The 26,366-nt window shown below is 39.1% G+C and overlaps 1 protein-coding gene across 4 annotated transcripts; it reads left to right on the top strand.

The window, feature by feature from the left end:
* Window positions 1-2,239: 2,239 nt before the first annotated feature.
* Window positions 2,240-24,268, top strand: LOC146324676 (deoxyribonuclease gamma-like). 4 transcript variants are annotated; one of them, XM_084720279.1, is made up of 10 exons: window positions 2,240-2,339; window positions 12,391-12,565; window positions 13,723-13,805; window positions 15,014-15,025; window positions 18,869-18,955; window positions 19,164-19,261; window positions 20,652-20,764; window positions 21,798-21,955; window positions 22,192-22,288; window positions 23,166-24,268. In XM_084720279.1, exons 2-10 carry the CDS (start codon window positions 12,398-12,400, stop codon window positions 23,286-23,288), a joined length of 939 nt encoding a protein of 312 aa, XP_084576405.1. In that variant the 5' UTR covers window positions 2,240-2,339; window positions 12,391-12,397; the 3' UTR covers window positions 23,289-24,268. The 4 variants fall into 4 exon arrangements, with proteins under 4 accessions (XP_084576405.1, XP_084576403.1, XP_084576407.1 ...); XM_084720277.1 differs by having other exon boundaries at window positions 18,866-18,955; XM_084720281.1 differs by lacking the exon at window positions 15,014-15,025.
* The last annotated feature ends 2,098 nt before the right edge of the window (window positions 24,269-26,366 follow it).

Here is a 26,366-nt window from a genome sequence, read left to right as displayed (position 1 = left end):
AAGAGGTCATATTTTCTAATTTAACTGCAAAGACTTTGTGAATTCGTATTTAGTGGTAAGGTTAGAAAATATAAAATAATAAAATATAATAATGACTAAAAGACATTGGTCAAGAACGCCTTGAGGGAATTTCTTCAAACTTGACACAGCTGATTAGACTTTGGTGATCAAAGGTCAAAGTCACAAAGACACATTTTTGACCATAACTCAAGATTTCATAAGAATGTGAATTTTTCTGTAATAATATTTTGATTTGAGGTCATTTTTAGATTCATAAATGTAGATATTCTTTTTCAAGCATTTCCTTGTTTTATAGCATTTTAAATTCCCCTTGGAGTTAATTTTATTTATTTACTTTTTATTATTATATTTTCTCTACTTATTACTTGTTTATTTGTTAGTGTTTTGATTTATGCTGCTTGGATTTATTGTTAAATGTGTTTAAAGTGATACTGCCTATTTGTTATTTGAGGATGTTGAATAAAGATTGGAGAAACTGTTATCATTAAAAACATTAAGACGGAGTTCTGGTGCCATCCAGTGGTCAAACACATGTGTTACAGCTCCCGGCGCACTTCCGGTCCTCCAGTCAACAAGTCTAAGAAAACAAGTAGCGCCATCAGCTGGACGACTGCAAGAAGTACAAGATATAAATCTGTACTCAACTAAACATAATGGAGCTGTATGCATCTAATACAAAGGAAGTTTATATTTAAAGAAACTTTGCACTAATTAAAAGCATAAATATATTTTAAATATATCTTTTTTATTAAGAGATACAAGATATAAATCTGTACTGTACTCAACTAATATAATAGAAACTTATATTCAAAACAACTTTGACCTAATTAAATGTATTTTGAATGCTGGCACTTCTGCTGCTTGTCAGTGTTGCAGTGGAACAATCGACCAATTAGCTTTCACTTCTGCTCATTGTGGGAGGGGTCTTACCTTTTCATGCAACCCCACCTGCAGTCAGGACCCCCCCTCAGCGCTGATGCTACAGGGAAGTAGTTTGGCCTCAGGACTTTCTGACAGAAGGCCCTTTCCATAGATGTAATACAGCTTATGAATATGTATGTGAATTATAATACATGTATTGCCTTTTCTGACAGAAATCTTTCTAAATGTAGAATAATAATAAAGACAAAGATTTAAAGATTCAGGGATTCTTCATTTGTGAAACACACATACAAAAATAAAATTTCAAGACTGCCCCTGTGTTTATTTTTAAAAGACAAAGAAAAACAGCAAATCCTCACAATTAAGGTCCATGTCTCCTAAAGCCCCAACATGCCAAGTTGACTTTAAAAAAAGTTATATATATATATATATATATATATATATATATATATATATATATATATATATATATATATATATATATATATATACTTCAATCTGCTTTTATGCAGTGATTTTAATACAGTTACATCAGAAAATGACAACAGCTGTCCTTTTTGTTTTTGATTGTATTTCTATGCTGAAGTTTTTATAGGTGTTTCTATAGACTTTGTGTAGCAGAGTGGATCTACAGCAGGTCAGTGCTTCATTAGATGGTTTCAGAGAGTTACAAGCTTCTGTAAATGCATCATGAAAACAATACAGCATGTATTGGTATTAGAAAATGTACTTTGTAATTTGTACTTTTGAATATTTAAGTATTTTTTAAAAAACATGTACTTTTGAATACTTAAGTATTTTTAAAACCAAGTACTCTAGTACTTTAACTCAAGTAAAATTGTGACTGAGCGACTTTCACTTGTAGTTGAGTAATATTTGACCAGGAGTAACTATACTTTGACTCAAGTACTGGGGTTGAGTACTTTGTCCACCACTGCTTATAGCATATGATTATGAAATATTGTGTTTTTTGGTGGACATGTTTAAACTGGAGTTTATTGTTGAGCAACCAGGCGTTACCCTGTTCTTCCACTTCTACTTATAAAACACAAAAGCAGCATTATGTGACATTAGATTATAGAAATTAATCATTTCCTTTGTATTTACACCCGTTTCCTCTTTAATATATGTAATTTTTCTCAGAAAAGGAAACACAAATCCTGACTTCTCTAGAGGGATCAGTAGAATCTTCCGTCTTGTTCTTTTTCTGTATTTAACTGAAAGAACGTTTATGGATGAAATGTAAATTTCTTGTCTTTCCCACAGGCCTTGAATGCAGCAGTGTTGGAGGGCGTGGCCAACCTGACACCACCAGGAAGGTGCTACAGTGACATCAGCAGCTAAGAGCCTCCACCCTGCAGGAAGATCAGCAGCAGGTACTTCAACAAAGTTCCACCAGCAAAGACTCACAGTCGATCCTCCGCTCACCTGTAAAGGTAAGAAAGCCAGCAACACCAGCACTCTGGACTGGGACTGGACCAGTAAGAGCTGCTGGGCCTCCTCAGTGTGTCTTGGTTTAAAGTTTAAAAGTTTTAAGAGTTGAGAGTGTGAGAGTGAAGTGTGTGTCAGTGTGTGACCCAGATTAACTTGTGTCTGACTGGTGTGTGTGTTTGTTTTGTATAACAGATATATTTTATTTATTTATTTTTACTTTTGTGTGCTTTTAGTGTTATTTTTCATGGCTTTATTCACCTGTGAAATTCTTGTATGTTAATTATATTTCAGTCTTTATTATTGGAGATGTGTTTCACGTTATCTGATACACATTTCCCCCTGAATTCAGCTTGAGATGTTTGGTATTTTTGCAAACTTAAGTTTAAAACAAAACTATGTTGCAACTCACAATTCATTTTATTATTCCATAATCAATTAATCTACTGATTTATGTCTCAAGTAATTGATTAACAAGTCTGTAAAGTGTCATAATAGTGAAAAAAGCCCCAAGACTGCTTTTGTTGTCTGACTAATAGTCCAAAATCCAAATATAATAGATTTATCATCAGTTAATAAATAAAAGCAGGTCGAACTTGAGAAATGACTTAAACAATTATCAAAGTAGTTTGCTGATTATTTTTCTGTCAACAAATCATTCTTTGTTCAATCAGTACAAGGCTCAAACACAGTTTAAGAAGCTATTCACTATAATATTGTGATCTGTGCAAAGATTTTTGGCAGTGGTTCATTTTGTGTTGTGTTTAAACCCCTGGCTGCTAGATATCAGTGTTTTCATCTGTCTTTACTCTTCGGATTGTATAAAAAAGTAAAGTTTATAACTCAGGTTTTATGCACATGGCGGTGTGTTCTTTATGCTTTGACAGTTTTCCTAAAATTAGATTTTAAAAAAAGTAGTATATCAATTTGCTTACAGTATCGCAGTATGTTGAATTGTATTGTGCTGTACGTATCACTACACAACCCTAAAACATACATGTAGATTCTCAAGCGGAGACTATGCATGATGTTTAAATATTCAAAACAGACATTAAAGGGGTAGTTCGGATTTTTTGAGGTGGGATATTTATCCATAGTCAGTGTTTTGCCACTTTAATTTGCCCTCAGACAGCCTTTCTGGACAGGAAACTGTTATATTGCTCTGTTTGACACCGGTTGCCTATTTGTTTTGTATTATTTTGTGACTTTGGTAAATCCAAACTATCACTATTATTAATTTTAGCGTGTCTTCTCTTTTTTTTAATCATCCGCCTCTATCCTGTCCATCTCTTTCAGCCTTTCATCCACTGTGACTGTCCGTTCTGTAATGAGTAACAGCTGGTTCACACTACATGCTTGAGTAGCGGGTGTGCATGGCGTTCCTTGTTCATTTTGGCACCCATATTAACAGGTTCGAGCGCCCACACAGCCTGTGCGTGCAGCGCTGCTCTGTCAGGCCAGCCTGCAGCCACGCTTCATCCAGAGATTTGGAGGCTTGTCTCTGCAGAAATACACTTTAGAAATGATCTGTTGACAGTCATATCGACATTATATCAGCAACAGGACACCTCTCACTACAGTTTCATTGCCTGCATCTCTTTTCACTTCTCCCTCTATCCATCCCTCCCTCCCTCCGTCTCTGAACGAGGGGTAAAATCACCGATTGCCTTCAGAAAACAGCTGTTAGATAGGATGCAAAGATAGGACTTTCAGCAGCTGCCGTGCAGCAGAAGAGCAGCTTGTGTGGTGCCGTCACACACCGCTCAAGTGAGTAGTGTGAACAGACTGTAAGAACTAAACTAAACTGGACTGTTTGGTGGAAACGGCTTTGGTGAGAGGATCTGCTGGGCTTGAACCAGCAGCAGGTCACATGAGACTGTCCTTTAGTCAGGACTGTAACTCCTGAATGTTCACCGTGTTGAAATGACAGGCAGCTCGAGCAGTGATAGCAAAATCAGATTTCGTGTGTTACACAACAGAGGTTTCAACAAGATTTATGATTGTGCTGCTGTGTTGCTTTATCTCACTCGTTAAAACGTACGAGAGCAGACAGTAAGTATGTTCACAGCTCCTGCACACGTTTCGGGTTAATTTGAAGTGAGTTGTGACCCACTGGAATAATCAGGTTGGTGTGGTGACCCCCACAAAAAAATTCATATTCAGAAAGTCAGCTGATATTCCTGAAGCTAAATTCACAAGAGCATGCGAGAATCCATTTTGCCTGGCTTCAAGTTATCTGCACCAAAAGTGGTGCAACCCATCAGCATCGTAGGAGGGACTCCTGGCAGCTACAGGCGTGGAAGCAGGGCCCATCTCGAACAAACAATGGCGGCTCCTTAAGATGTTAGCATAGGCGGTGTGATGGCATCAGTTATATCAGAACTGGAGAGTATTTCTTTGTTGAAAGAAGAGCAAAGAACGACACTGAAGGCTTGTTCTCCATGGAAAATGATGCTTTCACTTTTCTCCTGACGCACTTCAGCAAGAGTTTGATCCGACTGGTTGGAGTCAGCCTGTGATAGACGTTGTCCAAGTGTCCGCCCTTTTCCAAACAGTTTCTAAGGAGGACTTCCCAGATGGTTCTGTGTAACAAACCATGTGGCGTGTCACTGTGACCTTTGATCTCTGACCATAAAATTTTTATCAAAGCGGGGACGTTGTGTAAAATTTGAATAAAAACAGAATGCAGTGCAATAATGAGCCTCACAAGTTTCCTGGCGTTGGGGTTTTGGTAAATGCGTGCAGGGTTTGACATTAACAAGGGCTTGAATGCCCGTGGCCACAAAATGTGACTCTGTGGCCACTAACTTTTATCCCCATGCTACCGGCCTTCGCCAACATGACATTACAGTTCCACAAACATCCCAATTCCTTCGCACCTTTTCGTTCTACATTCTCTTAAAACGGCAAACTGCATTTGTCACCGGCTAACTACAGATATGTCGTGACTAGTGATGTCTGAGTTTACTGAGCCTTCTTAAACTGCTACAACAATCCTTACAGAAGAACCAGAAACACAAAAGGCTGAATGTAAGCAGGGATTTAAGTGTCGAGACTGTGACACATCTAAGGATGTAATGTACAGCAGAGTGTGAGCCCAGTTTCATCAGTTAGCCGAGAACTCGAGCTTGTTTTTAATCAGAAACGCCACATCATTATTATGGGAAAAGTCGACAACAGCTAAAGAAGACTGTGTTAAATTGGCTTTTCTGTGTTGTTTTTACATAAGTTTACATTTGGGCCACCAAGAATGTCCTTTTGGCAACCATATTTGGTGGCTTGTTGTTCTCTCTGGTGTGTGTAGAATCAGACTGCCGCTGTGTTTAGGGAGTGTTTAGGTTTGAGCAGAAGTCACTCTACTGGTCCCACCACCTCCAGGCCTGGGAGGGGCTGAGATGCCTGAAACAGACACAACCGACACAGCTGGACTGACTGTAACACTCACTGACTGTGTGTCTGTGTGTGTTTCTGTGTGTGTATATGTTAACTAACCTGGCTGCATGTTAAACTGGTCATCAGCCTGTTCCTTATTTCTGCAGCTCCTTCAGTGAGTGAAAACATCTTAACTGCTCATGACTGTTGACATAGTTTCCTGCAGCTGCAGGAATGTCTGCAGTCAAAGTACAAGACACCTTCTAGCGTAGAGGACGCACAAGGTGTGGGCAAAGTGTAAGCTTCAGTTCAGGCTGTTTCAACTTTGATTATTGATCGGTCATGTGACTCCACGCAGATCAGCAGTGGTGGAGGAAGTGCGCAGATCCTTAGGAAGTTAAACCACACTGTAAAAATACTGTTAAAAGTGAAAAAGTAAAATATTTACTGTAATAAATCATAAAATGACCATGATATGTCATCAGAGATTAAGGAAACATGTTGAGTTGAAAACTCCTCCTGTGAAATTTCTATTCCAGGCCGTAATAACTGTCTCTGTTCGCCTGTTGCACATAAACCAGAGTTCAAATTAATGCAGAATGTTTGCTGAATGAGTAAATGTCTGTCAGTGAGTCTTCAAAAATCATTAATAATCTTCTAGAAAGAATAGATATTTCGAACCGGCCTGGCAGGCAGCGAGACAGGTACTCACAGTCCAGAGTGTGTATTTTCACAGCTTTTGTTTTCAGGTTAACAGCCTTAACTTTACATTTACACACAACTGACAGAGTTATAAACAGTGGAGGACCTGTTGTTGCTTGTTGCTGTCAATTTATGACGTTGAGCTCGTCTGCAGTGATCCTGCAGCCTGCCTTATTAAATTTATCCTCAGTGGTTCCAACTCGCTGTTTGGACTGCAGGACTCGTTTTTGCTACGCATGGCTCCTTTAAAGTAAAAATATCTAATTATAATCAGGAAAAAGTACTCAAAAAGTAAAGGCACTCATTCTTTTAGTGTTCTGCCTGATGTCATTGGATGATTATGACTTATGCATTCATGTAAAAGTAGGATTTTAGTCATTTTGAACTATTTATTATTTTTATTATGGAATAATCTGCTTATTATTTTCCCCATTAATGAACTGATTGTTTGATTTGTCTCAATGACCTGGAGTCCAAACCTCAACATTATTACAAGTACATTAAAATTCTAACCATTATTAAGATGATCTTATTAATAATGCAAGCTAGTCTTTTGCTTGTCTTCATTTTATTACCATAATAACATTTTAGATGATGTTTGCAGTTTTACTTAGAGGACGAATATGAATTTGGAGAAAAGGGTCACAATAAACAGGTTCTCTCTCTGTCAGTGCAAAAGATAATACAATTTAATAATGAGATGAGTGAAAGAAAAAGAAAAAATATAGTTAATAGTTAATTATATTTATAGTTATTATTAATTATAGTTAATTCATTAAGATAAAATAGCTAACTAAATTAAAAAAAAGTGTGTGTTTAATCATGTGTATACTGCACAGCTAAAGAGAAGTTCAGAATAAGAGGAAGTGCGTCTCCTGTCTCTACCTCACCTGTCAGGCAGCGACCACAGACTCTTTCCTCCTGTGTCGTCCTCTCCCTGTGGCTCGACTGCGGTCACTGAGTCTGTACTTCATCAGGATCTGTTCAAGCTTTATTTATCAGGACAATGGCAGGGAAATGTGTTCCTGCTGTGACTCCTCCCCTTTCTAAAAACAGATACAGATAAAGGAGCTGAAACAGGATCGCAGCAAAATCTAAGAGTTTTAAGAAAACTTTAAACAGGCACGTAATAGAAACAAACAGTGTAAGTGTAATATAAGCGTGCATATACAAAGATAGTAGACACAATAACCATGATATAGGCAACATCTTACATCCTAAATTACTTTGTGCAGAATGAACTGTGTTGTTTACCGGGTGTTTGTGGGGGTGCAGCCTCTGAGCAGTGCCAGTCTTCAGCATCCTGGTGTTAGCCCCCATGTTTTAGCTGACTGCAGCCCTGAGAACAAGCTGAGGTTCAGGTGACTGGGGTCCAAATGAGTCCAAACTCTTAACTGAACCTTTGCTTTGCCTCTCCTCCAAACAGAAACTGTCAAAGATCAGCAGTTAGGCAGGTCAAGCTTTGCATTTCTCTCCGTGTTGAAGCAGCATGCATGAGGCTCCTTTTTTTTTTTTTGTCTTTTTGCAGACATGCGAGGAACTGATTAAACTTTGTCTTTACCTGCTCTAACTTCAGCTGCCAACATGGAAGCATGTCCAGCTGACTGATGCTAACTTACCACCTGCAGTAACATTACGTCTGTGCAAACTTGTGTTAGATACCACTGCATTCGCCAAAATCAGAGCTCATTCCCACGGGGTAAATTGGCATTTTTTTTTATGTGGGAGGTTTGAGGAGGAGGAGAAGGATGTGGGCTGGTGTGGTCTAACCCTAACCCTATTTTTTGAGTTACACACAGGGTGAATGTGCTGTAAGAATATGAGGAGCATGTTGAAATACTCTATTAACTGCTAAGCTTTGATGCAGTGTACCGAGCATCTCTCAATCTTCAATAAATACTGAGCAAACTTCCATCCTCCCTCTGTATCCTTGCCTATGGTTCACCATGGGCATGGAGCAATCTACAAAAAGATCTAAAATGAGATTTATTTGTTTCCATTGATGGATTTAAGGGATTTATTGTGGATTTTTGTGTAATATATCAGGTCTCAATGGGACTTCCTCGTTAAATAAAGGTAAAATTGTGAAATAGATAAAGGAATTAGCATTAGCTTGCATTAGCTAGCCACAAGATCCGTTAGCAAGAGTCATTTTAGCCGACAAAATCTGCAGCCATCAGCTAGAAATGAGTAGAAATGATGGCTGCCACCATCGTCACTTTAAACTGCATTATGTGCAGTGTGGAGAGCTTGGCTGGTGTAGCAACAGTAACTAAGAAGGGCGGGATCAGTTGAGATGTGTGTTTTGTAATATTTTATTTTAAATGGCATAAAAAGCTCTTTTGTCTCAGTGCATTCACTGCTGGACCAGGAGTCTCTCTCTCTCTCTCTCTCTCTCTCTCTCTCTCTCTCTCTCTCTCTCTCTCTCTCTCTCTCTCTCTCTCTCTGTCGGTGCCTCAGGTCTGAACATGCTCACACACCCCCATCAGACCAGTCAAACCACTCAACTTGTCTCTCTCTCTCTCTCTCACACACACACACACACACACACACACACACACACACACACACACACACACACACTCACACACAGACACACACACACACACACACACACACACACACACACACACACATAGACACACACACAGACTGCTTTACTGTGAAAGAAAGTTGTTAAAGTTCACCAACAGTTACAGAGGAGGTGAAGTTAATATTTAGTCGAGTTTTCCTTCCTGCTGTGATTCTCTCTCAGCTCTCCTCCCCCTCAGGCAGCAGTGTTGAACGTTTCCGTCCATTTCAGGCTGCGGTCTGTTGTGGACAGACTGAATCGGTCATGTAGTTTTCCAGCGACTCTCCTCTACCTGTTTGAGGACAGTTCACCTGTTTGTGAAACCAACTTGGTGTGTCATATTGTTCTCTGAAGGGTCACTGAGGACTGACTCACTGTGTTGTGTCACGTTTGGTTTCATGTCCTCATGAGGTGCATCTGTGTGGAAGAAAACAGACACTTTGTTAATTTTATTTTAATTTTTAACTGTACACAGTATGGCTGAATGAATGAATAAACCTCCTGACCTTCCCCCTGGGTCATGATTCTCCTGTACTGCTCCTGACTTTTTGTTTTCCTTTTAATTTATCACAAACCGTCTCTGGCACTACACAGCGTGTTTAAAAACCTATTACTCCAAAAGTGGACTGTTTCTACCTGGGCAACAATACAGCTATAACAAAGCAGACGTCCTACACAGAAGAATTCCTGTTTCTTAAGAAAAGTTTTAAAGGAATGCACCATGCATTTTTGTAAAATCTTTATCATCTTTTTTATCTTTGAATTTGCATCCTTTTCTAATTATTGGTCTTTACTGCACACCTGCCTGTGTGAGAAATAAAACCTTCCCGCGCCGACACTGTCACCGATAACAATCTCAGTCAACTCAAAATGTCCTGCCAGAAATTTACAGGTGATTTCACACAAACACTGCAGACAGGTTTTTCTAGATTCTCTTGTGGTATATAGTTGGTTATATATGACTGACACATACAATTAAGACACATAAAGTGGCATCCTTTGTACTTACTGACTGTAAACATTCGCAGGAATGTGATGATAAAGTGAGTCAGTGAGTGTGTGGGATGAGCTCAGGGAGGATTTTGAACCGTTTCAGAGGCGACTTCAATAGTCCGAGGAGTCAAACAGCATGCAAACCTCTATAAAGCCTGCAAGTCTTTGAACACAGTGTTCAATGGGTTTCTGTTGACTCTGCACACACACACACACACACACACACACACACACACACACACACACACACACACACACACACACACACACACACACACACAGACACACACGGACATAAATATAAAGAAAAGCCTTATTTTCCTGCTGATGTGTGTTGGGTCTCACACACACATACATAAATGTGTTCCAGCAGGGCTTTTATTGCTGTAAACAAGATCATGTCAAATTTGATATCATCTCTGCAGCTCCGTGCCTTTCTGTTTCTCTCTAAAGACAAAATATGCTGATTATTTGGGACTGTTTTTTCTCTGCTACTGCACTTTCATGTCAGTGCCACAGAGGCTGTGGCCTGTTATCAGTGGGGATAAAAATTAAGAACCGGTTCCAAATTATCTGATTGATCAGAATCGTACGCCTCTGAGCCAATCGATTCCTTTTACCAATGCCAGGATGTTTTTTCTGACAGTTGTGCGTTGCGAAACAATGATGTCAAAGTCATGTCTACTCATACTGCTGGACAAATTTCAGAAAAAAAGGAGTCATGTCGGAAATGGTCCAACCCATGGCTTAATTTCACAAAGAAGGATCACAGCAGTGGTTGTTGTAACGTCTGTAAAATGATGATTTCAAGGCTGAAACATGTTTCTACGCAACACGGGCTTAAAGGCATAATCCCTTTCAGTCATCACGTATGACCCTCTAGAAGAAGAAGTGCAGTGGTGTCTGTATCTGCAGCCCTCTGCATGTGTTTCTGTGTTTTCTCATTATTTTGTTTTGCTTGGGACAGTTTGGGTTTTTACTGTTAGCATTTGCCTCCTGGGAATAACACTGAACAATCGACTTTCTTTCTGGTGCGTTTTCTTCTTCTTTCTTCTTCTTCTGATTCTACCTTTAAATTCCAGGAGTGCCATGTGGTTGATGTCCTAACTGAGCAGCATGCTTGTTACAGTTATAATAATATCATTACCACACAGGCAGGTTGAGCAGATCTTTTCTGTGACTAAGAAATCCTTAATGAAAATGAATGCTGTGCTAATATTCTCTCATTTAATCCAGTTTAGATTTGGGGGGTGACATGCAGCAAAGGGCCACAGGCTGGAATACATGTGCACGGTGCACATGCTCTGCTAAGTGAACTATCACAGCTTCCTGGTATCAGTAAAGTCTTATCAGTTCCCATCCATTGCCAGACGAATTAGCAAATGAGAATTAGTCAGGAACAAAATGCACCTGGACCCCACTGAAAAGACCTACAACCAGACTGAGAGCAATGACATGTGCAACTGTTAAAAGGGTCTACAGAGCAAAGACACTTTCCATCACCTAAAATGTGTCCAGGATGGATCATTAAATTATGTGAGTCAGAGCGGAATCTCTTGCTGCATTCACTGACACTCAGTCCTCAGAGCTTCAGAGTTTCCGTCCATCCCAACTTTTCATGTATATATTTTGAACTAGAACTTTCTGGGTTGGCAGCTGGGATAGTTGGGCATGTTTTAGAGGTGGCAACTGCAACCCAATGGTACTCCTCCACATCCACCCCAGGTCAGGACCTGTGCTGAGTCTTCAGCAGGAACCAATGGGCTTGGAGCTGAGAGCAGCAGACAGGAAGTCAGAAAGTGTTTAGAGATGGTCTAACATGTTCTTGGTTTTGGTTGGGTTCATCCCCTGCTTACAGCCCTTTGCTGCATGTCGTCCTCCCTTTCCCATCTTCACCTCAGGTGTCCCATCTAAAATAAAAACATAAAACCCTCAAACTGCGCCGTGTTGCTCCATTAATGCTGACTGATCTGATCTGTTGTCCTTTAAAATGCAGAGTCAGTCTTTCGGCCCGCCGGCAGCACCTATTACCTGTGGCGGGTAGTGGGCGTGGTCTTTATCCCTGCTGGGTGTTGTTCATGCATTCAGTGAAACTTTATTAAAAACAAGCAACAAAACATGAAAGAAAGAATCAAAAGCAAAGTTCACCTGAGGGCCTGCAGTTTACCAACCAAAACACTTAAAGCTGCATTTATCTATATTTTATGTACAGCGGGTAGTTGTGGAGGAAATATTCAGAGAGAAACTTTAAAATATTAAAAATAAAAGTACTTAATGCAGTAAAATATTCTCTGTGACTCTTCTACTTTCACGCATTCAGTGACTTTGACTTGTGCATCAATGTAAAAGCAGGATTTTACTGTTGTACTTCTGTACAGATTTCAAATTAATGAACTTGTCTTTTGTTTTCTCCTCAGTCCAACCATGGGGTGGCGCTCTCCTCATCTTCCTCTCCTCCTCCTCCTCTTCTCTTGCCTCACCCTCTTGTTTGGAGGGTCGTCGGCTTCGGGATTAGAGATCTGCGCCTTCAATGTGCAGAAATTTGACTCGGCGAAAGCCTCAAACTACAGAGTGTTGCACACTTTGACACGGGTAGGACACACACACCTGCACACACGCACTGTCTATCATAGTGTGTGTGTTTTCTGCTGCTATCTGAAAAGCTGAAACATATTCTGTGATAAATAAGTATCCCCTGCTGCCATATTACTGAATCTTCCTATCTTAAATCTTAAAGGAACAGTTCATCCAAAAAAAAAAAAAATCAAAAACATATTTCTCCTCTGGCCTGTAGTGTTGTTTATCCATCTAGATTTTGTTGGTGTGAGTTACAGAGTTTTGGAGATATCAGATGTAGAGGTGTCTGCTTTTTCTCCAATATAATGGGACAAAATGGCACTCAGCCTGTGCTGCTCAAAGTGCCCCAAAAAACACATATGAAAAATCAAAACCTACTTTCTTCTCTACCAGAAAGAAAGTAGTTCCTACATGAAACTGCTCACAACAGGGCCTGTGGATTATCTTGGGTAACCGGGTCATGGTTTTTGGAAAATGACACTGCTTTTTAATTTTTCAATAGCATTTATTTTGTTGCTTTGATCACCACAAGCTGAGTGCCATTTAGTCCCATTGTGCTGGAGAGAAGGCAGACGGCCGATATCTAAAATTCTGCAACTCACAGTGATTAAATGTCGACTGTAATGAGATGGATGACCTACAACAGTGGTGTCCAACCTTTTTCCTTGTACTGAAGAAAAGTTGAGCCCGGACATGATCACACACTAAGTGATTCATGTGCTTTACTATCAAAAAAATTAAGATTACAGTACTTTCCTTTCTGAGAACCTTCGCCCTGAGTAAATGTCTCTTTTCTAGATTAACAATTTTTCACTCAGCAACCCAGCAGAGTAGATTTACACTCACTCATCCTTACCACAAGAATAATAATGATTTGTTATCACAGAGCTGAGAGGTCAGAGAGTTGTGGGCTATTTTGAGAGAGTACTAAAAAAAACTTGTCTTTTTTAAACTCAAACAATCTCTGCAGACAAAGTCTTGGGGACCCCCAGAGACTTTTGGGGCCCTCCTAACGGAGAATCACTGATCTACAATATCAGTTTCTGCAGCAGAGCTTATTAAAACAAGATGAAAACAATGTTATTTTTATAGTTTATGTGGTTAAAATCCAGTGCTCTGATGATTAAACTCCGACTGACTATCTGCGTCTCTCTGTCTTTGTCTCTGTGCAGGTTGTTGCTCGTTATGACATCTGTCTCCTGCAGGAGGTGATGGATTCTCAAGCCATCAACGCTCTGCTGGCTTCTCTCAACAGGTACAGTGAGAACTGCTGAAGGAGGTCGCACTCATTAACTCACCGCGTCCCTCTGCAAGTCTGTAGGAACGAGCAAAAGGTTTTCAGGAACTATTGGCTAGTCCTTTAAAGGGTAACCTGTAAACTAGTCAAAGTCTGTCCACTAAAAGTGCTTGTTCTGCCACTGAGAGGCTCAGATTTTTATTCCAAGTGTCTGACAACATTATGGAAAGGATCCCTACAGAGAAGGGCCTTTTTTAAAAAACTAAAATATGTTTTGTTTAACCAGAAAAAGGTGATTTGTCACTCAGAAATGGTAATTTTCTCATCGTTAAACACACTTCATTCAAACTGGACAGAAACAAAACAAAATTCGCCGACCGAAACTCGTAATTCACAGCGTTTGATGTGAAAATATCTGGATAGGAGCGAGGGAGAGGTCAGACGTCAGAGAAGCAGCGGGGAGAAACGGTGTGCAGAGCCAGAATATTTTCAGCTCTAACTCTATGAATTAAGGGTTTATTTCAACCAAACCAGAGCTGGTGATTGTTGGAACAGTGGAAAGGCAAACCAAGATAGTTTTGGTGAGTTTTATAAGTTTAATTAAGTGTTTCATACAATTATAAAATTACTGTTTCTGTAAATGCAGTCTGGTGGCTTTGAACATTGAGATAAATCACCAGTTTCTGGTTAAACAAAAACGATTAAATATATTGTCTTTGTACTGAATTCAACTGAATATAGGTTGAAAAGTTTTTCCAAATCATTGCATTTCATTCCCAACTTCATTTGAGCAATAATCTGTATCAGTGAGTCTGCACAACGAAGCACGCCATCACCGTTCTCACATCCTTCTGTCCAAACTTGCATTCTTCTGTCAGTATCTTTGCTGGTTGTAGCTGATATTTGTGCAGAGTTTGACCATTTCAATAACCCAGAACAGACTGAAACTCATTTTGTTTTTGATATTTTTAAGAAGAGAACAAATCACAGTACAAAATATTTGTTTTAACTGATGAAATGCTTCTTTAGGGATTTAGGATACAGCATCAACTGTGAAGTCTGTCTCTCATTTCTCACCATGTGAATGTTGACAAAACATCGTCTACTAAGGATTTAAAAGTGAACGTACTCGGACAGTAATACTAACCGTGCTGTAACTGCATCATGTATATTAATACAATATGGTGACCATTACCTGTATGTGTCTGCTGTCTGCCTCCAAACAGGGAAACTGACAGGTACAGTGGATTTTATGAGCATGTGGAACATTATCTAATCACGTTTAATCATCCCAATCACCTTTATTTATCCTCTTTACTAATCCTGATGCCAGCCTGCGATATTAAATAACACTTTATTTGGGATGGTCGCTGTTACAGTAATTCTGCAGCCGACTGTCGACCAGAGCTGTCTCAACAGATCAGACTGGATGAAAAGTGTCAACAGTTTTATCGATCAAGTGTTTTGTTAAAATGTCTTAAAGGTAGACATTTTCTGATTATTTTTACATTATCATGTAACAGTTTAGGTTTATGCGCTCTGTGCATTCATCACACAGACATCGACCAGCTTAGCTTTGCAGGAAATCAAATCTTTGCAGGATTAATCATGTCACAACTGATTTACATGTTAAAGCCTGAATCTATAACATGTAAACAGTTGACGAGGCTAAACTTGTACCTGCATTAACTCTCTCATTTAGACAGTTAGCAGCTGAAGCCAGAAAATCGTCTGTTGTCTGTTGAAACTGCCCTTGTTGAGAGTCAGCTAAGCAGATTTACCTAAATAAAGTGTTAACACCAAATTATATCCAAGGGTTAAATTGGGAATTTTTTTTTTTATGTTTGGATGATTTAGCTGCTTTCGTAGATGGCATGATTGAGCCAACAAGAATTAATTAAATGAATTCATTAATTAAAAAAAATAATCAGTTAAATTTTACATCCTATACACACAGTTCAGTTTAAACATTTACAAAGACCAATATCATATTTTGGTCAAAACGACAACACGTTCTCGCAGCAGTTTGTGAAATGATCATGATTGATCTTTTCTTTTTTTCCCCTGTCTTTTCCTTTTTGTGACCCTCAGTGCTCAGATTTCAAATCGTCCACTATCTGCACACATACCGGTAAAAAGAGACATGATATGTTGATAAATCCGCAGCCTGTGAGAAGTGCATTATGCGCGGCTGTTCATTGTGTTTGTCTTCACTGAATCTCCTGATAACGACACCAGGCTGCTACAGTATGACCATAACAGACCGCTGCACACGAGCTTTTATTTTTATGAAGGAGATGTCCTGATACCGGGGCTCATCAAATCTTCCTTTCCAACTTTCTTTTTATCCTTAAACACATCACAGTGCAAACTATGTGGTGTAATTATTTACTTGAACCTTGTAACTTGTAATGTAAGAGCCGAAATAAAATAGATTTTTTGTTTGTAATAGCGTTGGTTTGATAACATCATCACCAAATCAGTTTCCTTTACTTTTCTTTAAGTTCTATCAGTATTATAGTAAATACCTGAGTTTAGATCACACTTTCCTGAGGTCAATCTTTCTGTTTGCTGAGCTGTCATTATAGAGTAATCAGTAATCACAACCCCTGCTGATCCATATTCACCTCCACTCAGCCCTCTGCACGTTGCACAATGAATATACTCCCAAACAAATGAATTTGGACAGATATGGACACGTGAGCTGCCACATGGCATTCGCTAGTTAAATGTCAGCTGAGGGTGCAATGCACATTTTTGCGTTCTCATAGAAGCGGGTCTGTTTACACTGAGGTTTCACAGCTATGAACGTACAGCCACAGATGTGTTCTGATCAGCAGTGTAGATTTTTCTGTGGTGTTTTGTGGTTAACAAACAGTTCAACAGGTCAACAGTTTTTAGAGGAGCTTTAATACAAGTGGTTATAAATACTTTGGATATGTGGGATAAGTCGGTTTCTCTTACTGAAGTACTCATATGTACTTTTACTGGGGTACAATTTTCAACGCAAGTAATCTGGTAGAGTAACCTTCAACACCCATTTTCCAGTTTGAGGATGTTTCTCTTCATCTATTATTCATTCAACTGTTGCTAAAAACCAGATAAATAATTTCCCACGTAAAGTCTGAGTCACTACATTTAATGATGGTGGTATTTACACCACTGGCTCCACCTTAGAAATGGCCCAATTTAACCCCAATGCTTTGTTCAGCAGGCAGCTTCTTTCTTTCTGGTGATTTCTAATAGGGAACAATCGATTTCACTCTTTCTGTCTCTGTTTGACATGTTGGTGAATAATTAATTTGTAATCTCTGATGGTTGACTCCAGTCTGCTCTTAGTTGTCAGGTTTTAGCAAACTGGTTAAGCCAAAGGCAACATGAAGGATTTGCAAGCGCTCTTCTAACAAATGCATGTTTGTCGGTGTCACTGGGACCGTTCTGAGGGTACGAACCACTAATCCACATCTAACTAAAATGTAAGGAGTCTCTGTCTGTCTGTCTGTCTGAATTCCTGTGCCTTGATTTTCTCGACAACCGTTCATCCGATCGATTTCACACGTATTGCTGAGGACTGGGGCTGGGTATCAATACTCAGTTCCTTCAGTAATAAGTAGTATCAAAACTTCTCTAGTCAAACGGTACCTGTATTCAATCCTTTTGATACTCAGATATAGAAAAAACTGATCACAGCCAATCACTGCAAGTGTTTGTCGAGTGAAGTGCAGCATCGAGTGTGAGGCACAACATAGTTTGGATGAGCGGTTCTCGAGAAAGTTTAGAAACATCGCCCTGCAGGGCTGGAGAACCCTCGCACTTCCAGACCCACAGTTTTAGACGTAACCCCAGAACCATATAGAGGGAGGGTTAATCCTCAACAGATCACAACATTCATTCTTTTAAAAAGAGCGAGCTGAAGACAGTCTGGAGGCAGTTTTATGGATCCATCTGGACAAATAAAGAGGAGCTGTACTGCGGTGACGTGTCGACCTACACAAAGTAGCTAGCAAGCTAATGTTTATGTGTTGCCAGGCAACAGCTCAGTCCCAGTCCAGTTGCAGAACTATTTGTGTTGGCAAAGCCAGATAAACAAGTAAATAAACAAAGTAAACAAAGAAATCATAATCTCTTGTTGCTTATTTCTGCTAACTGGTAAATGGCGCTAGTTTAGCTGTTGTATAAAAGCAATATCACACTCGAGGTCGTGCTGTTGGACTGAATATCATCACAGCTGCGATGCAGCCTCGTGCCTGTAACCGAACCACAGCCATGATGATATTGGGTCCAACAGCATTCCCTCTCGTGTGATTTTCATTTCATTAAAAAATGTTGGCTCATGCATATATCTAAACCGGTGGGTCTGGAACTGCTGCGTCTAGAACTGTGGGGGTTTTCTGGCTCTGCAGGTCGATTATATCAGAGAAACCTGGAAGCAGCAACCCTGCAGGCAGAACAGCCGACCTGTTAATAACAGGCATGTTTTCAGCGACTGCACTACTGGGATAAAAAGCATGATTTCTACCTTTTTGTTTTGATTTCATTGTTGTTGTGCATGTGTGGATCTTTGGGAAACTTCTTGTTAAACAGGTCATTAAAAGGGAAAACACGCAAAGACTAATATGGGAGCTAACTGAGGGCTGGTACTTATGTAAAATTAGCAATAAAGAAATGTAAAAATAGTCCATTACAAGTAAATGTTTTGCATTTGAGTAAAAGGATGTTAGCATTATCAGCTGAGTGTACTTAAAAGTATTAAAATGCTAAATTTGGAATAAGACCAGATTAAAAATAGGCAGTTTATATGACCTGTATGCACTTTGGAATATTGTCATATTTTGAATAATAATGTAAAATTAGTGTGCATGTAAATGTAGTCAGTCATAGTCACCTAGATGGGTAATGTGTTTTTAAATCACACATAAACGCACACAAAAATACTACAAATCCTTGTGGGACGGTGCTGAGAGTGGAGGTTTTAGAGATCATTGCTTGCTGTCTGACGCGTTGCTGTACTGACTGCTGCCGTTCTGCTGTGTTTTTTAATAATCATGAGCTTCTCTTTGTTTGTTTGTTGTGTTGAGGAGGTATGATGACTACACCTACCGGTCAGTGGCCAGTAAGAGTCTGGGAAACTCTGCCAACAACATGCAGCAGTACGTCTTCATCTACAGGTAAGATACAGCGCTGTGTCCCGGAGGAGAAACACACCTGCACACATCTGGATAGTCTCTCAACCTGTAGGATGTAACATATTACAGAACTAAAAATGACAATAAGACAAATCATGAAAAGACATTGTTTGTAATTTTTGTTAAAGTACTTTTATTCCTCTGTTTTATGACTTCTCCTTCATCTGAATCTGTGCTCTCCTCCGAACAGGACAGAGACTGTGAACGTGACGGGTCAGCATCAGTACCAGAAGACACAGTCCTTCATCAGAGAGCCGTTCGCTGTTGAGTTCCAAAGCAAGAAAGCTGGTCAGTGGACACAAAACACAACTGAACTAAAGCTCCTTTCTCACATGCAGTCTCTGTTGTCGTATTTTGTGCTTCATAATGCACCACACATTTTCAATGGGAGACAGGTCTGGACTGCAGGCAGGTCAGTCTAGTACCTGAACTCTTTTACTACGAAGACACGCTGCTGGAACACGTCCACAATGTGTCTCGATGAAATAAGCAGGGACGTCTCTGAAAAAGACGTCGTCTGGATGGCAGCTCCAAAACCTGTATGTACCTTTCAGCATTAATGGGGCCTTCACAGATGTGACAGGTACCCATGATGCCACGGGCACTAACACACCCCCATACCATCACAGCTGCTGTCTTTTGAAGTTAGTGCTGGTAACAATCTGGATGGTCCTTTTCCTCTTTAGCCCGGAGGACACGACGTCCATCATTTGTGAAAACAGTCTGAAACGTGGACTCGTCAGACCACAGAACACTTTTCCACTTTGCGTCAGTCCATCTCAGATGAGCTCGGGTCCAGAGAAGTCTGCAGTGTTTCTGGATGTTGTTCATATATGTCTTTCTCTTTGCATGGTAGAGTCTTAACTTGCATTTGTAGATGCAGAGACAAACTGTGTTTACTGTTTTTTTTTTAAGTGTTCCTGAGCTCTGGCTGTCAGCCTTGTCCCTTATCAGAGATTTTTCTAAATTCTTTGAATCTTTTAATGATATTATGGATTATAGATGGTGACATTCCTAAATTCCTGCATTTTTGAAATGTTGTTCTTAAACTGATGCACTACTTGCTCACATTGTTTTTCCATGCTTGTGAATGACTGAGCTATTTGAAGATGCCCCTTTAAAACCCAGTCATGAAACTGTCACCTGTAGCCAAAGTTTCCCTGTTAAATGTTTTTTTTTAGCTTTAGACAACTTTCTCAGTCTTTTGCAGCTCCTGTCCCAACATTTTTGGAACATGTTGTAGCCATCAAATTCAGAGTATTTGCAAAAAACAATAAAGGTGATCATTATATATCTTGTCTTTGGACTGTATTCAGCTGAATACAAGTCAAAAATTATTTGTTATTATTTATTATCATTGCATTCTATTCCTATTTCCATTTTACACATCGTCCCAACTTTTTTGAAATTGGGGTAGTAATCCTGCATTACCCTAGCATGTGTGAAAATGAGCAAGATGGAAATGTTCCTGAATAAATCTGCATCTAAATTTGTGAATAATAAAATTCACTGGCGATGCTTGAAAGGATATCTATGAAATTTATTGGCAACTCTGCACAATAGAGGCTCAGCTCACTTACACCATGAGCAGTTACAGAACCACCTTCATCATGCAATCCAGTGTATAAATGACTTGACTTTCACTCTTTACCCTTTCTTCCTCCTTCGTGTCCTGCAGCAATCAAGAAGTTTATTTTGGTTCCTCTGCACACTGAACCCAATCAGGCCGTCCAGGAGATCGACCGACTCTACGAGGTCTTCGAGGAAGTCAGCAAGAAGTGGAACAACCAGGTGAGGAAATGGGATTGGAAAGGAAGAGAGACTGGACGGTGAAAGCGTTTCAAGACTTTTCTTCTCGTTTATGTTCACGGCAGTGAATCTCACCAGCACCATGGACTGATTTCAAAATATACAGAGTTTCTGTTATTTTTTCTCCAGTTTGTCTCCATCTGGAGACAAACTTTTCTTTTGTTCAAGACGTGAATCCAAACAGCTTTGAGACACTTGCAAAGTCTATTTTAAAAGGGATTGTTTTTTTGAAGTGTGATAGTATGAGGCGCTTCTCCATCGTCGGTGTTTTACCTGCATTAGATGGCGGTCGACATGTCCCCAGTTTGGAGAAGCAGCAGGAGAATATTAATTGTTTAGGTGTCTAAAATACATTTTGCTGCTGACCCTGTCCACAGCAGTACTTTGCTAAGCTTCTTACAGTGGTACTCCTGCTGGGAGCGTGTCGACCGCCATCTACTGTAAGTAATACACGGACTATCCCTTTACAGTCAAGTCAGTCTTTGCATTTATTTTTAAATATGCAGGTTTGAGTCCAACAAAGCTGCAGTACACTGTTCAATGTTTGTAGGGTTTGGCTAAATAAGATAAGATGCTTTATTGATCCCCTGTAGGGAAAATTCAACTTGACACAAAAACAAAAAAACTGCAATGCAGAGGGGAAATATAGTAAAAAAAAAAAAAAAAAGAGAGAGAATGTGGAAATGTGCATATATGTGTCATTTGCAAAGGTTAAAATCAGACTGTTTATATACATGTACAATAAATAAATAAAAAGTAACTAAAAATTAGGTAACTAAATAAAAAGTAACTAACTAAAAAGCAGGTAAGTAAATAAAATCCAAGCCAAACATGGAGTGAAGTAATTTAACTCTAAGTTAGTATTAATGATCGTGTTCCAGGAAAGTTTGATTATCATGAGTTTAATCTTTAACATGATGCTTTGAGCATGACGATGTGATACTGATGTGTGTGTGTGCATGTGTGTGTGTACGTGTGTGCATGTGCGTGTGTGTGTGCATGTGCGTGTGTGCAGAATGTGATGTTCCTGGGAGATTTCCACGCCGGCTGTGCCTACCTGACCCGAACCAGCAAGAAAAAGATCAGACTGTTCACCAACCCAAATTTCTTCTGGCTGATCGGAGACAAAGTGGACACGACCGCCTCCGACCAGACGAGTTGTGCTTATGACAGGTAGGCGTGTGTGTGTATGTGTGTGTGTGTGTGTGTATGAGGGCAAGACACTGACAGACAAAAGGAAGACAGGAGGCAAAAAAGGGGGGAGGACACAAGGAAAGAAAGATGAGATGGGAAAGGACAGAGGATTTCATATAAAAAGAACGAGGAAACAGAAAAGAGCAAAGATTTCAGTTCACACTGTGTCTTCATTTTGTGTTTGTGTGTGTGTGTGTGTGTGTGTGTGTCTGCAGGATCGTGGTACACGGGGAACGGTTCCTGAAGGGGATCAGTGCATTCTCTGCAAAAGTCTTCAACTATCCCAAAGAGTTCAAACTCACCAAGACCAAGGTCTGTCTGTCTGTCTGTCTGTCTGTCTGTCTGTCTGTGTCTATCTATCTGTCTGTCTGTCTGTCTGTCTGTCTGTCTGTCTATCTATCTGTCTGTCTGTCTGTCTGTCTGTCTGTCTGTGTCTGTCTGTCTGTCTGTCTGTCTGTGTCTATCTATCTGTCTGTCTGTCTGTCTGTCTGTCTGTCTGTCTGACCAACCAAGGGCTGTACATGTACCGTCCCCACGTGTCCATCAACATCTTTTTATGTGAAAATTAGGACATCACATTACAGAATGTTAACTCTTTGTGTTTTTTTTATTAAAGTTGACAGCCAGTGCCAGCATTTTTGACAAAATTTACTTATTTTTCAACACCCACAGAATATTCATAGACACAAAAAAAGTTTTTGTTTTAGCTTCATTCATGTTTTTTTTTTTCTTTTGCAGTTTTAGCCTTGTTTTAGATGTTTTTCTTGATACTTTTTCTAAAAAGAGTTAATGCTCTTAATGGGAGATGGAAGTGCTTCTTCTGATTAAGTTGACACACACACACACACACGCCAAATAAAATTATATTTAAGGGAAAAATACAAGTTAAATTAATTCTCAAAGTGATACTGTTCATAGGAAAGGTAAAAAGAATTCCTCAAATTATATGATTTAATGGCAACAATTATACTACATGTTTAAGTCTTTCTGCACGATGAGAACCTGCAACTTTCAGTGACAGTTCTAATAAAGTTAATTCAAATAAGATCGTCAACAGACAGCATGGGAAATATGAAAATCTTAAAAATCCAGCAAGCTTTGTCATTTTTTTAATGTTTAAATTCAGAATTCAGGTGGATGGAATCGTACTCGTTGTTTGACTCTGTGCTCTGTTGCTTCTGTCTGCCAGGCGCTGGAGGTAAGCGACCACTTACCTGTGGAGGTGAAGCTAAAGAGCTCTGCCCTTCTCCTACAGGCCACGCCCCTCCTGATCCTCCTCAGTGTCCTCCGGTCCTTCCTGTCCTCTCTGTGATCGTCTGCTTGAGTCTTGGGATGTAAATGCTCTAGAAGCTTTTCTTTTTTTTTTGTTGTTTTAAATCCAGAGAGTCTGTTGACCTGCAAATCAGTAATCTGATTACACCACATGGTCACATGATCCCCCAGCTGGAGTTTAAATTAGTTTAAAGTGTATATTGACCAGCTGTATCATCAAAGGCTCTGCAGGCTGATTGAAGGACCTTAAACATGATCATTTATTATCTCAACATAATTAAGGACATGATCAAAATTCAGACAGTCAACTGAGTCATTAAAGGGATAGTTCATAGATTATTAGAAGTGGAGTTTTATTGAGGTTTAAATGACAGTTCACCCTCAAATTAAAAATACGTAATTCCACCTAAAGATTGTAGTGCTGTTCATCCGTCTAGATCATTTTGGTGTGAGTTGTAGAGTTTTAGAGATATCTGCCTTCACACCAAAAAAAGTTTTCAAAAAACACAAATTCTAAACCAGTGTCTCTTTCCAAAAATCTTGATCCGGTTACTCCAGATAATCCGCAGGCCTTGTTATGAACAGTTTCATGCAGGAACTGCTTTCTTGCTAGTAGTAAATAAAGTAGTTCTGGTAGATTCTACTGCAGAGAGAAAGTAGTTCCTACATGTGATCAGAATGTGTTCACATCTGCTGGACCACATCTGTAGGTGGTTATTGTGTTCGGCTCTTATGTTGGTGTAAACGCAATCCGTACATGAATCTGGATAACTTATCCGGTACAGATCACATTTTAATACCAGGTGTAAATCAAGTCTTTTGAGGTCTCAAGGTTGGTAAGTATAAGCTCACGGCAAAACTTCCTTCTGGTGCCGTTTAGAAGATGCCAAATACTTTTTACTTTTTTAATTTTAACAGAAATGATAAAAAAGGAATGTTGGTGCTATCTAATTTAATTAGTGTTTGTTTAGCAAAAATAACTGAGCAGTAATTCTGATCCTGTTCAGATAAAAACATCACCAGCACCTCGAGTGCACCAATACAAAATGTTTCCAGTGTGGGGAGTCGAAGCTCTGACCCGTGGTTTTATGGCCAACAGACAGGAAGTGGTTTGCATTTACACCTTCTAGATTTCAGTGTACATACTGTAGATTGAACACATTATATAACTGTTTGGCTGTTTCAGCAGGTGAATCTGAACTGTGCTGTTTTTATTTTAGATGTAATATTTCCTCTTTTTTTTCCATCTTCTCATCTGTTTTTCTGTGATTTTTTTTTGTCTGGTTGACTCTGTACAGAAACTGATGTAAATATTTAGAGTGTGTCAGGAAATTGTAAGACATTCGTTGTGTGTATGCTTTTAATATTAAGTAAAGTTTTTTTTATGTTGAAATTAAAATGCTGAAGGTGTTGTCATTTAACACACACACACACACACACACACACACACACACACACACAGGTCTCACACATAAAATATATTTGAAAATGTTTTGTTCTTTTTTTGTGATTTGTTTACAATTTATCCAAACCCAGAACTTTTGCTGAAGAACACAGACTCACCACCAGGTGGCATTACAGAGCCAACAGTGTTGGTGTGTAAAGAAACTTTACTGATACATCTGAATTCATTCCTTTACAAAATGAAGGTCTACTAACATGAGCTCATCTGGAAATGTGATAAAAAATAAAAAAAGAGATTCTTTGAGTCATTATAATGAAAAACTTTCTCAAAATAATGATATTATATCTCTAAATAATTACTAGGTATCTAAGTCATTTTTAGAAAGTTTCTTATTATTTTGAAAAGATTTCTCATTATTTTGAGATACAAAGTCATTAGATTTTCATTATTTTGAGACTTAAGTCATTATTATGACACAATAAGTCCTTATTTAGAGATACTAAGTCACTATTTCAAGACTTTAGTTATTTTAAGAAACATTCTCATTATTTTGAATAAAATGTATGATACCAAGTCATTATTTTGTAATATTAGGTCATTATTTTGTGATTTTGTGAGTTTCTTGTTATTTTGTTGTACTAAGTCATTATTATTTGATACTATGTCACTACTTTGTTATACTAAGTCACTATTTTAAGAAGGTTTCTCATTACTTTGTGATACTAAGTTACTAGTTTGAGGACATTTTTCATTATTTTGTGAGAAGTTACTATTTTTCGCATGTTTTTCTTTATTTTGTGACACTAAGTTACTATATTGAGGACGTTTCTCATTAGTTTGTGATACTAAGTTAATATTTTTAGGACATTTTTCATAATTTTGTGATACTGTCACTATTTTGAGGAAATTTTTCATTATTGAGTCACACTAAATCATTATTTTGTCACACTAAGTCCTTATTTTGAGAAAGTTTTTCCATTATTTTGCAATACTTGGTCATTATTTCTACGTCATGGTTGTTATCACATTGGTATAAGGTGCTTCCATCACTAACAGAGTTGAAACCTGAACTGTGTCTTCAACCACAGTGAATATAAACATGCACATGTGCATGATACACATAGACCTACATGTGTGTAGATGTGTGCGTGTGGCTCAAAGCCATGGCTCATATTATTAGTCAGTCAACAGAAAACTAATTTGCAACTATTTTGAAAATAATTTCCATAAACAAAATTCTTTTGGCAAAAACAAATCGTACATATTTTCCAGCGTGATGATTTCCTGTTCCTCTGTCTTCTGTCAGTTCAGGCGGAATAAATGTGAGTCTGATGCTGTTTTCTCTACAACATTTGAGTCAAAGTGCTGCAGAGTGTTTGGCTTTTTTCTGTTCTCCTGCATCTCTGCAGGCGCTGCTGTGCTCCTGCAGTCTAATGTGTCCCAGAACAACTTGTTCCACCAACGAGGAAGACACGGCAGTTCCTCACAGCAGAGATCGTCTATTTTCGTGAGGATGTGTCACACTTCAGCTAAACAAACATTTGGCCTGTCTGACCTGCAGGTGGGTTTCAGGTACAGATGACACCTGAACGTGAAGAAGTTTGCTGATGAGGCTCCAGGTTTGACTACAGAGGGGACAGAAGTAACACAATGCATTTGTACAGAGTGGGATGTGGAAATGAAATGAACAGATCTCTGTGCACGTGAGTTCTC

This window comes from Lutjanus erythropterus, chromosome 6, assembly GCF_056507025.1.
Source record: "Lutjanus erythropterus isolate fLutEry1 chromosome 6, fLutEry1.hap2, whole genome shotgun sequence".
Classification (NCBI taxonomy): Eukaryota; Metazoa; Chordata; class Actinopteri; order Lutjaniformes; family Lutjanidae; genus Lutjanus; species Lutjanus erythropterus.
Note: the sequence above shows the minus strand (reverse complement) of the source record. Positions and strands in the feature narration are given on the sequence as shown.

Bases quoted from the DNA above. Each gene is read 5' to 3' on its own strand.
- LOC146324676 (XM_084720277.1), top strand. From the start codon at position 12,398: ATGGGGTGGCGCTCTCCTCATCTTCCTCTCCTCCTCCTCCTCTTCTCT. The intron at 12,566-13,722 runs GTAGGACACACA...GTCTCTGTGCAG, and splicing joins TGTTGCACACTTTGACACGG to GTTGTTGCTCGTTATGACAT. The intron at 22,289-23,165 runs GTCTGTCTGTCT...TCTGTCTGCCAG, and splicing joins TCAAACTCACCAAGACCAAG to GCGCTGGAGGTAAGCGACCA.